This window comes from Dendrobates tinctorius, unplaced genomic scaffold (assembly GCF_039654945.1).
Source record: "Dendrobates tinctorius isolate UK_male_01 unplaced genomic scaffold, ASM3965494v1 ptg000103l, whole genome shotgun sequence".
Classification (NCBI taxonomy): Eukaryota; Metazoa; Chordata; class Amphibia; order Anura; family Dendrobatidae; genus Dendrobates; species Dendrobates tinctorius.
Window position 1 is genome coordinate 1,506,839 of NW_027361771.1, and position 15,202 is coordinate 1,522,040.

The 15,202-nt window shown below is 42.6% G+C and overlaps 1 protein-coding gene across 1 annotated transcript; it reads left to right on the forward strand.

Annotated features, from left to right (window-relative positions):
• Positions 1-806: 806 nt before the first annotated feature.
• LOC141099840 (glutamine-rich protein 2-like) lies at positions 807-10,911 on the forward strand. The gene is made up of 10 exons (XM_073587881.1): positions 807-842; positions 1,416-1,538; positions 1,715-1,789; positions 2,188-2,352; positions 3,767-3,888; positions 4,176-4,241; positions 4,336-4,437; positions 5,652-5,876; positions 6,144-6,306; positions 10,693-10,911. Exons 1-10 carry the CDS (start codon positions 807-809, stop codon positions 10,909-10,911), a joined length of 1,296 nt encoding a protein of 431 aa, XP_073443982.1.
• Positions 10,912-15,202: the final 4,291 nt, after the last annotated feature.

The window sequence follows — 15,202 nt, forward strand, 5'->3', positions numbered from 1 at the left end:
TTAGAAACAAGGGCAAAATCTGGTCCAAATCACAATCAGAGATAGTCGGGTCAATGTCCACAATGTCAAGCAGAATAAACCAGTAAAACTAGGTGAAGAATTATCATCTATTTTAAATAACTTTTGAAAAGATGATTAAAGTGAGGATCTTTAATGTCAAGTTTTGAAGGAAGAGTCCAGTTAATACTTAAAAGGTAAAATGACCATTTTGTCATAGTTGTTAACTGTCTATTTGTCCTTTTCTTTCTCTCACAGCTAGACACGCTTCGTGGGGTATTAACAATTATGGCATCTTCCTCATCCACCCTCCTAGCCATGAGCATCCCTCAAAAATCTGACAGCAGCACAAAAGCATCGACTGTCACTGCGGAGACTGAAATGGCAGCACAGGGTACTATACACACACTGCCGCCTGTTACCACCTCGCCATCTAAGGAACATCTCACATGTCCAGCCTGCACCATTGATATAGGGAATAAAGTCAGCAATCTTGTCAACATGTATGAACATCTACAGACACTGATGACTGATCATACATCTGGAGAGGTAGTGAGGAAACATCTGCAGCAAGACAGGAAGGCATCTGATCAGGTAAATAAATGGTAAAGGGAGTCCCAAGAAGACAATCCTTGTCCAGTTTCCCTGCAGCACCAGCACTGGGGAAAGAAAGTGTTACACAGCGCTTATTCAAGTCACTGAGATGTCTCTATATTCTAGAGCTAGAGACTCTTTTTTTTTTTTTAACTGAACTTAAGACCTGAGGATCCTAAACAGAGAACCCCCTCTATTATCCAATAATCCCTTAAATGGCATATGAAAAGTGGATCTTTAAATCTGACAATGTCTTTAAATGGAATCTGTCACCAGGTTTTTGCCACCTAATCTGAGACTAGCATAATGTAGAGACAGAGCCATTGATTCCAGAGATATATCACTTATTGAGTGCTTACTGTAGTTTTGCTAAAATCACTGTTTTATCAGCAAGAGATTATCACAAGAGGACTAGTAAACCTGCTGTTATGTAGTCCTTTGTATTCATAAGCCCTGTATAACCTCACCTCCAACACTGATTGGCAGCTTTCTGCCTATGCACACTTCGAGCTGCCAATCAATGGTGTGGATGGAGCTATACAGAGCTTAGTATTTAGAGAACTGGTAGATCTGCAGAAGATCAAATTGTGATTTTATCAAAACTGCAGCAAGCAACCCAGTAAGTGATACATCGCTGGAATTAGGGTTTCTGCCACTGCATCATAGTGCTCGCAGATGGGGTAGTAAAAACCTGGAGACATATTCTCTTTAAGTCAATGAACATACATTCTCCAATGTGCTGCCCTGGATTTTAGTCAGGAAATCACACTTAACACTTTGTTGTTTTTCCACTATCCCTGTAACAATTCTTTTCCCAATTATAGGACACAGAAGTAATTGGTTTCATCAAGAACACCATGGCAAAGCTCCAAGAGGAATGTGAGCGCCTGAACAGGACCACCAAATCTCTAATTCATGACCACGAACAAAAGCAGCAACACATTAATGTATGAGACTGAAAGGCCAAACTATTCTTCAGATTTTCTTACACTTATAACTTGTAGCCATCTCCTCCTCTCACAATCCGATTTATTCTCTCACGCTCTTCCTCACTTTCTTTCTTAATGTGTAGAACTAGCTGTCATTTTTTTTTCTTGCTATGCTGTTATGGTTCTTCTTGCAGATCCTTTACCAGAAAATTGGGAAACTGGAGAACAAGAAAGCTGATAAAGAATTGATTGGGCTGGAGATAGATGTGGTGAGTCCAAAGTTGTACTTACGCCGGTTATTTACCCCCAAAGTATAATCCAATAATTCCCCAACAGAGTCGTTGAGCTTTGAGTGATGATTATCCTTTTCCATGCGATAGCGTTGAGTAGACTCGACTGGAAAGACAGTGGGTGATGTTAGGGTGCTAGTAGACATCCGTATGAAGATGTAATTAGATGTCTGTTCAATTCAGAGTTTTAAGTTTATGGTTGATGGAAGAAAAAATTTCAAAAAATCTAGGTGCCTCCAAAAGCCTACACAACATGACAACCATAAATCTCTCCAGGCTTCTCTTGAGCCTGGAATCCTAAAGTTACTACACATTACAGAATGCTATTTTTCTACCTGTGTCTAATGATCTATAACTGTTCACCTTTATCTGAGCAGAAAGCAGACAAGCAAGCATTAGAAAGTAAAGGGAGCCGCACGCATTCTGATGCCAGCGCAGAACATCTGAGCAGAATGATGCAGGACCTACTTGGCAAAGTGAGCGCCCAGGAGCAAGACTGGCAGCGACTATTGGAGAAAATCAATGTGGAGATGCAGAATAAGGTAAGATTATGTCCGACACGATCCCATTGTCCTTGCCGGATGGCCATAGGAGTCCATGATGCATGTGGAAACCAATTGAAAGAAATTGAATATTTTCGGGGCTGTCTCATATATAATGAAGCCCTCTTATTTCCAATAGTTTTAAAAACTAATTTATTTGTCAAATATTGGTTGATTTTTTTCGAGCAACATCAAGTTCTACAGTAGATATCCTGGAACCTGATGAACATCTTGGTACAGTTCATGTGTTCATATAGACTCTTGTACATGTTCCACTGGTTTTATTTCTGACAAATAAATGAGCTTTTTAAAAACCATAAGAAATAATAAGACCACATTATTTATGAGACAGCACCAAAAACACTCCATTTTTTCACTGCTTTCTTTTTTATAGTCATGGCTCCTTAATGTCACGTGGACCCGTACTGTGTGACGCGAGCCGCAGGACGGTAACTGTAAACAACAAGACGCGGCACGTGATACAGTCCTGTGTGACACGGCCCGCAGGCCGGTAACTGTAAACAACAAGACAAGGGGGAGGGAAAACAGTTACAACGGTGGGCCCTGCTATAGGGTAAGGGGAGGTGGAGACCTCCTGCACTCCCCTGAGTCAGTGTCCCTAACGCTCCAAACGTTCCCTATGCCGGTTCCGCACCGGGCGCCGCTCTGGATACCTGTCGCCCTAGCACACCCTACACCTATCCCTTGCTAGGGAGCTGGGTGGCGCAGGCACTGGCCCCACCACTGTACTAATACACACGAAGGAAAAACACAAACAAGGAAACACCACTTAGCTTTATTCTGTTGCACTTGCTCCTGGCAGCAGAGTCCACCACCAGAATGCAGCTCTCCTCCTGAAATGCTGCCACCAAGCTCTGTCAGAGCTACAAGGAAATCCCCTATGACTCCTTCCACACCAGGGCTAAGACAGTGCTGCAAGGAACGCTCTCCAGCTCCTTCCTCCACCAAGGATGGTTGAAATGAATACTATCACCAACACTGATTACAACACCTGTGACTCTTTTATAGCAGAGCCAGCAATCACACCTGCATTATAAACATGTGCACTTAACTAAAGAAACAGAGTGCAATGACGCTCACCACCACCGGGGGCAGACTTAGAACAAACGATACCACAGTGCAATAATCCAAATGGCCACCGGGGGCAAAAACATCTCTAAGCACAGCTTGAGAAAAAAAAAAGGTTACTAGTGCACTATATCTGTCCTGATCCAGCATGGATCATGACACTTAATAAATATTATTGGCTTTTACCTATGGCATATTTTTGTTTCTTAGCGTAGTCCAATATTCTGAAATATGTTCCTTATTCTCATTGGCTTTTGTGACAACGTAAAAGCACAAGGACTGAAATGAGTAGTACTGAAGCTTATATCATGGTTTGACTTTACAGCTGGACCGCATAGAAATTGAACCACTGAAGAACATGTTGGAAGAGCGTTGGAAAGACCTTTCCCGACTACTGATGGAGCGTCCACCGCAGTATGAGGCTGATGAGGCTGCTGGTATCCGCAAGTAAGTGACTGCTATAGGTAGAAAGCTGAAGAAGAGGGGAAAACTTGGGTAAGGAAAAAAAACTCCAATGCAAGTCTATCAGTCTATCGGTCCGGTAAAAGAAAAAATTGGACAGTGTTTGGATGCCATCTGTTTGCTGTCTGTGTTTCATGGACTGTTTGATACGAGTAAAACTGATGAAACCCTAATAGTAAAGACTGACTAAATGCTCTAATGTCCATGGATGTAGATTCTTCTATTACAAGGAGAAAGAACAATAATTCTGTATAATTATGTTTTACATTCAGGCAGCTGATACAAAGATTTCACTGCATCTCCTGTGACCGCACTGTAGATATGATGGTGCCCGGCCCGTAAGTTTTCATGGTTTTGTAGATTTTATTTTCATGATTCATATAGATATTACCAGAAAATGATGTTACATTTTATTTAATCTCATTTTGTTAGCTTAGCGTTAACCATTCCAAGGATACCAGGGCTACCAGCACATTATTCCAGCCGGCCACATACTGTGTTTCAACTCCACCGTGTCCGCCAGCAGAGCAACAGGTGGGTGACGTAAGCTGTACAATAGTTAGTGGTTTTAAAATCAACCTTTTGCCTGTAATTCAAGGGATTGTTTACTTTTGGCTATTCCTTTTACCCTGAAACTAGTCTAATTCGTATTTTATGACCCCCAGCAATCTGCTGTAATCTGCAGAGAAGCTGTGCCACCACAGGGAAAAGTATTGCACGATGCCCTTTGTATCCAATGTGTTGGGTTCCTGAAGGAGGGGGCTTTACTCTTTCCAGTTAATTTCTCAATCAATCATTGACCAAGAATGATTGGAGAGAGTAGTGGTGTAGTGAAACCTCCACCAGGGGGGAGCTGGTGAGGGAAGAGAGGTTACACACTAAGAGCAGCAACCCTGAGCAACAGCACAGGTGCCACAGGTAACGAGAGAGAATAGTCAGACGAACCGAGTCAGAAACTAGCAGGAGCAGACGTACCAGAAGGAGCAGCAATACACGTAGTCAAAATACCAAGCCGAGAGTCAGAAAGCCAGAACATGAGCACGGGGTCCAAAATGTGAGACGAAATACGTGGTCGGGGTACAAGCCGGGGAGTCAGATGCCAGAGAGGGAACGTAACAGCAGAGACGAATACCAAGAGACGGGGTCAGAAATCAGTCCGGGTCATACACGTGAATATCAGTCAAAGGCAGGAGGATCACCAAGGTACAAGGGTCAGAGGCTCTAAACTGGAAGCTTGAGCTATCACTAACACTGGTCAGCAGGCTGTGAGAGACTGAAATAGCCCAGCTAGCTCCAGAACAAGGCTGAGGAGATTAACTCCCGCATGACCAGTCCAGAGTGAAGACAGCAGAAAATAAACTCCGGACTGGACCATGACAAGTGGATTCTAAATGTTGTGAAACTACAACTCCGAGCTTTGGCAAGGTTTCCAAAGCCATAGGTTTGAGAACACTGCATTACCATACATGAAAATCAATCTTCTAAACCAGTCATCTTTTACCTCTTGGTTAGTCAGGATATATTTAAAGAAGATGTAATGTTCTAGCTTTGTCATTTTATTTGTTTTTAAATTAAAAAATGTGCCCATTCTACCCAAAAAGTTTTCTAGTTGGCACTGAAACTGACCTACAGAACACAAAAGAACTGTCACATCATCATCGTTCATGTCCTCCACATTCACCATGCCTTCTGCATGTAGAACGGGTGTATTGAGATGATGTCCTACTCTCCTCTTATTACATTAATAGATTACAGTCAGGAATTTACCAGGCGAGAAAGGAGGCCTCGCAGCTGGAAATGAGCATCAACCATTTGCGCAGGATCCATGCCCATATGTGTAAAGAGATTGCAAGAGTCCAACTGCATTTTGGACATACAGATAAAAGTCCTAATAAGACCATCACCCACCAGCTGCAGACACATTGTGCCACCCTGGGAAAGTTCTTCAAACAATCCAGGTCCAACTATAACATGTAAGTATAAGCATTTGGGGCTACAATCAGAGGGTCTGGGGGGGAAACAGCATGGAAAATAATATGTAGCAACTTTATTGGTTATGGAGCAAAGTTTCCAACATTGAAGGTGAATGAGGCTGAAAGCTGCCAGGTCTCCTGCATGAATTTGGTGAAGTGACCACTTGTGTTATAAAAGAGATTAAGAGATTAGCACCCATAAATGTATTGTAGGATTGTATGAGGTGATGGGCACCCGGCTAATCCTATGTTCCCTTTTCTTCTCAGAAGCGATCACTTACCTCAGCTTGATGGTTTGGCATATATGCACAGCTCTCGCAGCTGTGGAGGAAGTCACACACTAAACTTTTCAAGCAAACGCTCTACAAGGTTTCCATCAAACTCTCTGAGTTCAGTGCAGAAGGAAGACCCTACTGATGTAAGCTTAAAGGTAAGAGGAGGAGTGCTACATTTGGTAGATGAGATATTGGGAGACAGGAGTGACAATGGAAGTAATGGTGATGCACTAACTGTAACTTTCAATCTTGACATTTATTTAACCTCTTAGTGACCGAGCCAATTTTTACAAATCTCTTTACAGTGTCACTTTATGTGGTAATAACTCTGAAACGCTTCAATGGATCCCACTGATTCTTAGATTATTTTTTTGTGACGTAATGTATTTCATGATAGTGGTAACTTTTTTTGATATGATATTTAAGAAAAAAATAACGGAAATTTGGCAAACATTTAAATTTTCAAACTTTTAATTTTTGTGCCCTTAAATCAGAGTTATGTCACACAAAATAGCTAATAAATAACGAATTTCGAACAAAAACATATTTTTTGTTAGAAAGTTAGGACGGGTAAAAGTCAACCAGCTATTTCTCATTTTTTCCAACAAAATTTACAAAACAATAACAAACCAAAGAGGGAGACCTGCGCTATAGGACTAAACAGAGGCTACCAAATGAACAATTTTAGGTCAATTTTAATTGCGGGCTGACACCGACCCGCATTTGACCTAGCAGCTGAGGAATCGCTAGTGTTTATTGTTGGGTAAGCGCTTGTGTGATCTTTTGTTTATTAAAATTTACAAAACCATTTTTTGGGGTACCATCTCACATTTGAAGTGACTTTGAGGGGTCTATATGACAGAAAATACCCAACAGTGACACCATTCTCACCATTCTAAAAACCTCACCTCTCAAAACAACATGTTTCAAAACAACATTCAAGAAATTTATTAACTCTTCAGTTGCTTCATGAGAACTGGAGCAATGTGCAAGGAAAAAATGAATATTTAACTTTTTTTCACAAAAAATTACTTTAGACCCAAACTTTTTATTTTCATAAGGGTAACAAGAGAAAATGAACCTTTCTCCTGAGTACGCCGATACGCTATTTGTGGGGGAAATATACTGTTTGGGCACACAGCAGGGCTCGGAAGGCAAAATTGACTGGAATCAATTGTATGGAGAGCCCCTGATATGCCTAAACAGTGGAAAAACCCCACATTTACCCTGTTTTGGAAATCACAGGTGCGTCACAGAATTTGATAACATTAGGTTGTCATATTAAATACTTCTTCATTAGTGTTTAGCGCAAGTACTCACTATTTCAGTTTGTAACTGGTGCGCGGGTATGCACCAAATATCGCGGGTGCTCAACTGACATGCTTGAGTCTTTGCCCCACACGTGTTGCGGCTGTTAGACTCCCCAAAAAAAAACATACGGGGATCTGCGATATTCTGTGTCTACCAGAGCACCCGATGCAAACTAGAGTAGGAAGCACTTGGACAGCAGATCAGGAGCCTATGATATCAGAATTTATTGATAAAGTTAACTGGTTAGTAAATTTGGAAAAAAGAATATACCTAAAAAGAGATACTATCTCTAAATTTGGCAAGATATGGGGTCTATGGATTGATTGCTCTGGTTTAACATCTAGGGAACTGAGGAGATTTCGCCTCGGCTTGCTTTGGTTATGTTTTTATGATCTCTCAAATTAAACCTCTTTGAAAATTAATTAAAATGTTATTAGTACTTCCACAAGTTATATGTAATTGGTTTGACTACTATTATTATGTTCAAATATTTGTTCATCTAATTATGCTGGTTTTGCAGAGCCAAGATGTATAAATAACGCATGTTTAATGCTTCTTAGGCTGTGTGCCCACGATGCGATTTTTAAGCGTTTTTGCCACGATTTTCGGCGCAAAAACGCTGCGAAAACGTTTAAAAATCGTGTACAGAACGCCCCCCATGCATTCCTATGGCATTCCGCACATGCTGTGCTAATGCTGTGCTTTTTTCCGCGGCGGAATCGCATCGCGGAAAAAATCGCAGCATGGTCATTCTTTTGTGCGGAATCGCAAAGAATTGCCGCGATTCCGCATCCATAGGAATGCATGAGAATCGCTTACTTCCCGCATGTGGCTATGCCCACCATGCGGGAAGTTAAGCGTCTCATGTGCGGTTGGTACCCACGTTGTGGAGGAGAGAAGACTGTCCTCCAGGCCCTGGGTACCATACCCCTGTAAAAAAAAGAATAAAAAATCGGGGTATATTTACCTTCCGACGTCCCACGCTGCATTCCCGGCCTAAGCGTTCCCAGTAATGCCTTGCGGCAAGGTCCTGTGATGACGTAGTCTCGCGTGACGCTAGCGGTCTCGCGAGATCGCTATAGTAACGTGAGACCAACGTCATCACAGGTCTCGCAAGGCATTACTGGGAACGCTGTGGCCTGGGATGGCAGCGCGGGATTTAAATTGTGCTTTTTTTGTGATATGGGACTGTGACGACAAGCGCACCCTGTGCCACCAATCTGTCACGGTCCCACCACTGACACGGATATGTCAGCGGACGGAGGGACACGATGCACTGCCGGCACACGGCTATCAAAGGCACGGTGGGGGCTTATCTTAGTTATCACACCACCAGCACCATGTGACAAAAATATACAGCAAGCTAATCTTGCCCTAACAATTTATCGCAGGGGGGTATTTTGGATGCCCCACCACTGCTAACAACCTTCCAAGAACTGTGGGGATTTATGTATATCCCACGTTCTCCGTTCCACTTTGGAACTCGCAGCTCTCCGGCGCCCCCCTCACCCTCAGGTCAGTCAGGGAACTGCACCTAGGATAATTAGTCGCCGGATGGGCTGCTTGTTGTGCACGGGCAGTTAGACTACTGCAGTAAGGGAATTATCAATGTGTTGGCCTCAGCCACTCATTCCGCAATATAAGACCCTTCTGGACTGCCAACTAGCCTAACCAACCGAACACACCACGCTGCCACCAGCCACAATTCACTTAATCAAAGAGTTAATTAAGAGGGTCTGTGGCAAACCCCCAAATTAGTAGCGATTATCTAAAAAAGGCGAATAGTTCGTTTCTTAGAGCATGAAGGCAGACTGATTATATAGATAAAGTTGCTATAAATTGAGACATTAAATATGTACAATGCAAATATAACATAACAGGGATGAAAGCAGAAAGTACACTTGCATGTGCTTAGTTGGTATTAGGGAACCCATGTGGCTCGGGGGATGGGCAGCAGCCACACATCCCCGGACATCTGGTAGGTCTTGTCAGCGTCAAAACTCCAGCTTAACTGAATGAATTTTGGGAGGGAATACCTTATCCCTTTGGGTTTGTGACCTCACGAAAGGGGCGGTCTGGTGAGGTTCAACCCCCCTACTCTCTAAGTTGTAATTTAACTAAAAACTTATAATAACCATATCTTAGCGTGGGAAGCTCGCACCAACACACATAAGGTATCATTGGTTGTAGTTCATTTAACCCAACAAGACATCAAACATGCCCTAATTAAGACAATCCATTTGGGAGCAATCCATATCTCAGTTTCTGGAGGGGCCAGAACCATGAAAATTAGGGATTAGAAAGTTGGTTTTGTGCCCTTCGCAGAAATGTAATTATTATATCTCTGCCACGAGGGAGGGGCACGCTAGGGCTTCTTTTAATATTTCCTATACCTGTATCCAGCCTCATGTTTCAGAACAAAAGACATCCTTGCACTTAGCTGTGCAGGGAGGGGGAGGAAAAAGGGGGAAGAGAGAATCTATACTGGAGTTTCAGGTTTCACAGCTGCAGGCAGATAGCTGTGTGTGGAGGAAGGGAAGATTCTAGAAGTCATACCTTACAGACATTTTACATTACAGACCGTAAAAACAAGCCTTGATCATGTTTTCAGAGATTTTTCAATGCTGAGGGGCGCTATACTCTTATTTCTCAGTGCCGTTAAAAAGCAACACTGAGGAATAACTACCCTTAGTTGCTGCTGTTAAAAGGTGTATTGGCGGTCGTTAAGGGGTTAAAGAATAACTGTCATATTAGAAAAAATTTGAGGGCCTCACAGACGTCCATTTTTCATGTACAACTTCTGTCAGTTCACGATATCATCTGCCGGCTCTTCTTCCTCTCCTCTTCCCCTTACTGTTGGAGCTCCTCAAGGCTCAGTCCTAGGTCCCCTCCTCTTATCTGTATATACTGCCCTTATTGTACAAACCATCAGCAGATTTGTTTTCTGTCTATTACATGGTGTGATCTATATATAACATGGTGCTATCTGTTTATTACATGGTATGACTTTTTTGACTGATTTTTTTCAGCTCAGATACAGTGTAGGTATTTCTTCCCATTCTATTATTAATGTTATACTGTATAACTTAATTGATATATTACATTTTTTGGATACATTGAAGACTTAAAGAGATATTATGTGAAAATCGCTTTATCACTCAGGTAGCAGGAAATTCGCACATTGTGTTCATATCCTTATATTTTTTCTCTACTCCACCTTATTATCCCAGAATGAAGTATTAATTTCAAGCCAAGAAGGGCGCTTCTATCGTGGTAGGAAGGGCAACCATTTACCAACAACTAAGCCCAAAGATAACAAGAGAGATCCTTCTGATAATCTTAAAGGGAAAGGAAATCTTTCTGAATATTCTACTACCACATCTTCAGGAATTCCTTATGGAAAGAAGGCAACAACATTCTTACATATGTTGTCAGAAAAACTGAAGTAAATCTGTCTATGTGGTTACAATGACATCCCATCTCCAGCCTTAAATATATGGCTTCGGCACAAAGATGTATGTATTATGTCTTTTTTTAGTTAATTTCTCCACAATACTTGCTTGAATCTAATTAAATAGATTTCTGCCTTTGCTAATGATTATCAAAACAAGTTCCCAAGTTTGACAGTTACCACATATACTGTATGTGACATATAGTGTAATGCCACAATACAGTGCATATAAATACCATTGTCATACGCTACAAATCAATTATGTCACCAGAGAGTTCACAAATAACACATATAATTATTACATATGCATGCCGCCATTAACTGCGAGACCAGAGTGCTCTCCATAGTAATAGTGTCAGCAGGGCCGTGTGCCCCCATAAACAATGCCTGCTAAATACCTCACATTCATAACGCTGCCAGTCTTGAACAATACTGCCAACAGAGTGAACACTAATTATTTTTGTGGATTGAGAAATCTAAAGGGGTTAAAGAAGAATAGACATGGGGAAAAGGGAATGGAAGGATTTTTTTTGCTTTAACAATACTGATAAAAGGCATGAAGGATCTTAGTTATGAGGAAATACTGAAATAATTAAATCTATTAAGTCTTGAGAAGAGACATCTAAAGGGGGAAATGATTAGTAAAAGTACGTAAATGGCCCATACAAAAAATATGGTCAAAAGCTGTTTCATGTGAAACCCCTTCAAAAGACAAGAGGGCTAGTGATGATCGAACCTGAACTGTAAAGTTTGGGTTCAAACTGGACTCCTAGCATCCGTGCACGTTCCCCGAACACCAGGTCAGGGACAAAGTAGTTTGGTGCCCTAGAGAGATGAAGCCAATGGCGAACCCCCCACCCCAAAGCAAAGGAATTGCTCAGAGACTAAGGTAGCAGGACCCCTAATGAACTTCCCCCCCTTACCCTGCGATGGGTTAGGTAGCAAACTCTGATGACCATTTCCACTAGAATTGTTACCTTTTTCACAAAAAAAGTCATCAAAAGTAAAAAAAAAAGTGGTGTACTTTAAGAATGGGAGGACAGGGAGTGCAATTTCAAAGTTAGATACAGAATCAATCATTTTTGAGCACCATTTACACAGTACTGTACAAGTGAAAAAATAGCGATATTCATCCCTGATGTCCTATATTTTAAAGGTAGAAACCAAGGATAGTTATGGAAACTGATAAAGCGTAACTATAATCGGGGTCACTTGGTTTCAGTTAAGGTGTCCAGCATTTGGCAGTTACCCTAATGGAAAATAAACAGACTCCCGTTATCAGTGTCGGACTGGAGAGCCAGGGGCCCACCAGTAATCAGTGCTAGGGGCTCACTTTTCAACTACATGCAAATGTGACTTTATACTTAGCCACAAATTGATATAACAATGAGCTAGGCAGATAAAGCAATAAGGTGCTGCCTTTGTCTGTACATAGTGATTCAAGTATATAGTGCTAAGTACTGCTCATATAAGAGGGAGGTGTCCCACTCTTGCAAAGGGGCCCACCGGAGGATTGTTCTGTTCTCTTGTGGGCCCCGCCAAGCCTGCCCATTATATATAAAGGGATATTACTGATGGTTTTTGCGTCCGTCATGTGACAAACACAGCTTGCACAAAAATGATGGTGGTTCTGGTGATGTATTCCGTTTCTGTTGACATATTCATGTAGTGTTCATCGGATAGATAGATTGCTGGGTGGAGCTGGGAAAAACCCAGCAGTCATGGTAGACTTCGGTGCCAATGACAAAGTTAGAGTGAGGTGCTGAAAACGCCCCGTCGGCTTACACACGAGTCATTGTCCAGAAAGCCGACTTGGGAGGGGGAGCAGCGGAGCAGTGGCAGGAGCCGGCGGCTGTGGTACAGTGACAGATGCATTTGCAGCCGCTGCCGTGCCGTCGCTATCGCTGCATCTCCGTTGTTCCCGGTGCTGGCAGCTCTTCCTCTGCTGAGCGATCACGTGGTACCGCTCATTAAGGTAATGAATATGCACACGTCTCCACTCCCATAGGCGTGGAGCACATATTCATTACCATAAGCGGTACCACGTGACTGCTGAGCACAGGAAGAGCTGCTGGCGCTGGGACAACTGAGATGCAGGGACGGCGCGAGGAGGGTGAGTAGGAGAAGGTGGATGTGAGCCATGCGGGACTGGGGGAGCCGACCCATGCGGGATCTGGGGAGCCGAGCCATGTGGGACCGGGGGGAGCAGAGCCATGCCGGATCGGGGGAGCCGATCTATGCCGGAATGGGGGAGCCATGCGAACTGGGGAAGCCAAGTGGGACCAGGGAGCCATACTTACAACAGGGGGAGCCACACATGGCAGGACAGAACGGGGGGAGCCACACATAACAGGACAGGATGGAGGAAACACATATACCAGGACAAAATGGGGGAGCCACATACCAGGACAAAATGGGGGAGCCACATACCAGGACAGGACAGGGGGAGCCACACATAGCAGAACAGTGATAAGGGGACAATGCATACCTGGCTTATGCTCGAGTAAATAAGCTTATCCAGTTTTCCGTGGCAAAATTAGGTGCCTCGGCTTACACTCGGGTAGGCTTTTACTCGAGTACATACAGTAATTTAGAGCTAGCTTTTATGGACTTTAGAATGTTTCTTGATGACTTGTTATGTGATATTGACTGACCTACTTGAAGAAAGAGGCCACTGATAATGAGGACACTGGAAAATGTTCTAGGAAACCCTTTGGCCAGGAATGTTTTTATATTCATTGTATAATCAGATTTAATTGTACAGCAGAGCGGTTTTACAGCACCTTGCCGTGCAGTTATTTTGGTTGGTCAGCTTGTCCACATTACTGTAGATTACGCAACATTACCACTCCCTGCCAAAAGCTCTTCTTTCCTCCATTCAAATCAGTGTCTCATGACACTAAGATGTTCTTCAGCAGTTCCGATTGCAGGGATCAGTCATCTACGGTATCACGTATTTTGGTTCTGTAGGACACGGCCTGAGCAGGCTCACCAGCAATGCACAGCTGAGGCTTTATATCTCATGATGCACGTGTCTAATAGCTGTATGCTCACTACAGATTAGTAAATGTGTGTGTGAGATGTCTGTACTGAAGGCCAAAGTCCACGTCAGTCCATAAACAGCAGGAAAGCCAAATAGCAGGTACTGTAAGTTCATTTTCTTCTCTACAGTATCAGGCAATGTTTCTTTTCCAGGAAGTGAAGTGTACTTAGCTTTCCTTCTCAATATTACTAATATATTTTGTAAGACAGCACACAGAAGATACAACAAGCACATGTTTTGATCAAGCGACTAATCACTTAGAGCTGTTGCCATTGATGTAGAAGGGCTGAATCATGGCTGCATAAAGATAACTTTGTGTAGTGTGTAGATGAATTAAGTATTGTCTAATAATAAAGTCAGATCTGCTATATTAGTACATGGAATATGTGTATAGTATGATTGGAATTACAGTTGAAATGTATACGATATTACGATATGGGCATGGTACACAGGCATCAAATGACGGGAAATCTTTATCTGCTGTGTTGTGTCTTATCTCGCATCTGAACTCAGATACAGAGATACTTACACTCTCACATCCAGAGCAAAGCACAATGACTGGAGGTTTAAAGTACCACTCCAGGATGTTCTTTATTGTATTGCTGGAGTGGTGCTCTAATGTAAATTTACTGCCCCTAGTACTATACTTACCAGCCACCATCTTCATCTTTTATTGACGCAGCTCCAGTCGTCTTCTGCAGGTTGTGACCTACGAGATCACTTCAGTGTTTGAGCCAGAAGTCACAAGTCAATATAAGCGCATGAGAGCCAGAACAAGGCTCTCATACACTTACCTTGAGAGCTTGTGACCCTTACCTATGACTTTCTGTCAGTCAGAAGTTGTGGTCACAAGATGACGGATTGGCACCAGAGCGGTGCCGGGAGAAGTAGAAGTCAGTAGCTGCTGAATATAATACTAGGGTCAGGGAACTTAGATTAGTGGCACCACGCCAGTGCTGAAATAAAAAAAAACAAAAAAACAGGAGTGGTGCTTTATGAAAAGCGGGGCAGGCGTCTATATCAATTGCTCTCTGTGCCACACAGCCAATGAGCAGTGACGAACAGAATACTCTTCCTTGACGTCAGAGCACATAAAGAAACACCCCAAATTTGCAACATCTGTATCAGGTTTCACACCATCACTTTCCATGTATAGCACTGTGATTCTCTTAAGGAACAACCTATACAACCTTTTGTATACTACTGTTAATTAAGCAGATCAATGGAAAAGACAAAGACTAAGTTT

Excerpts from the sequence above, each read along its gene's own strand:
- LOC141099840 (XM_073587881.1), top strand. The coding sequence starts at position 807 with ATGGCATATGAAAAGTGGATCTTTAAATCTGACAAT. Across the intron at positions 4,438-5,651 it reads GTCCGCCAGCAGAGCAACAG|ATTACAGTCAGGAATTTACC; the intron begins GTGGGTGACGTA and ends TTACATTAATAG. Across the intron at positions 6,307-10,692 it reads CTACTGATGTAAGCTTAAAG|AATGAAGTATTAATTTCAAG; the intron begins GTAAGAGGAGGA and ends TTATTATCCCAG.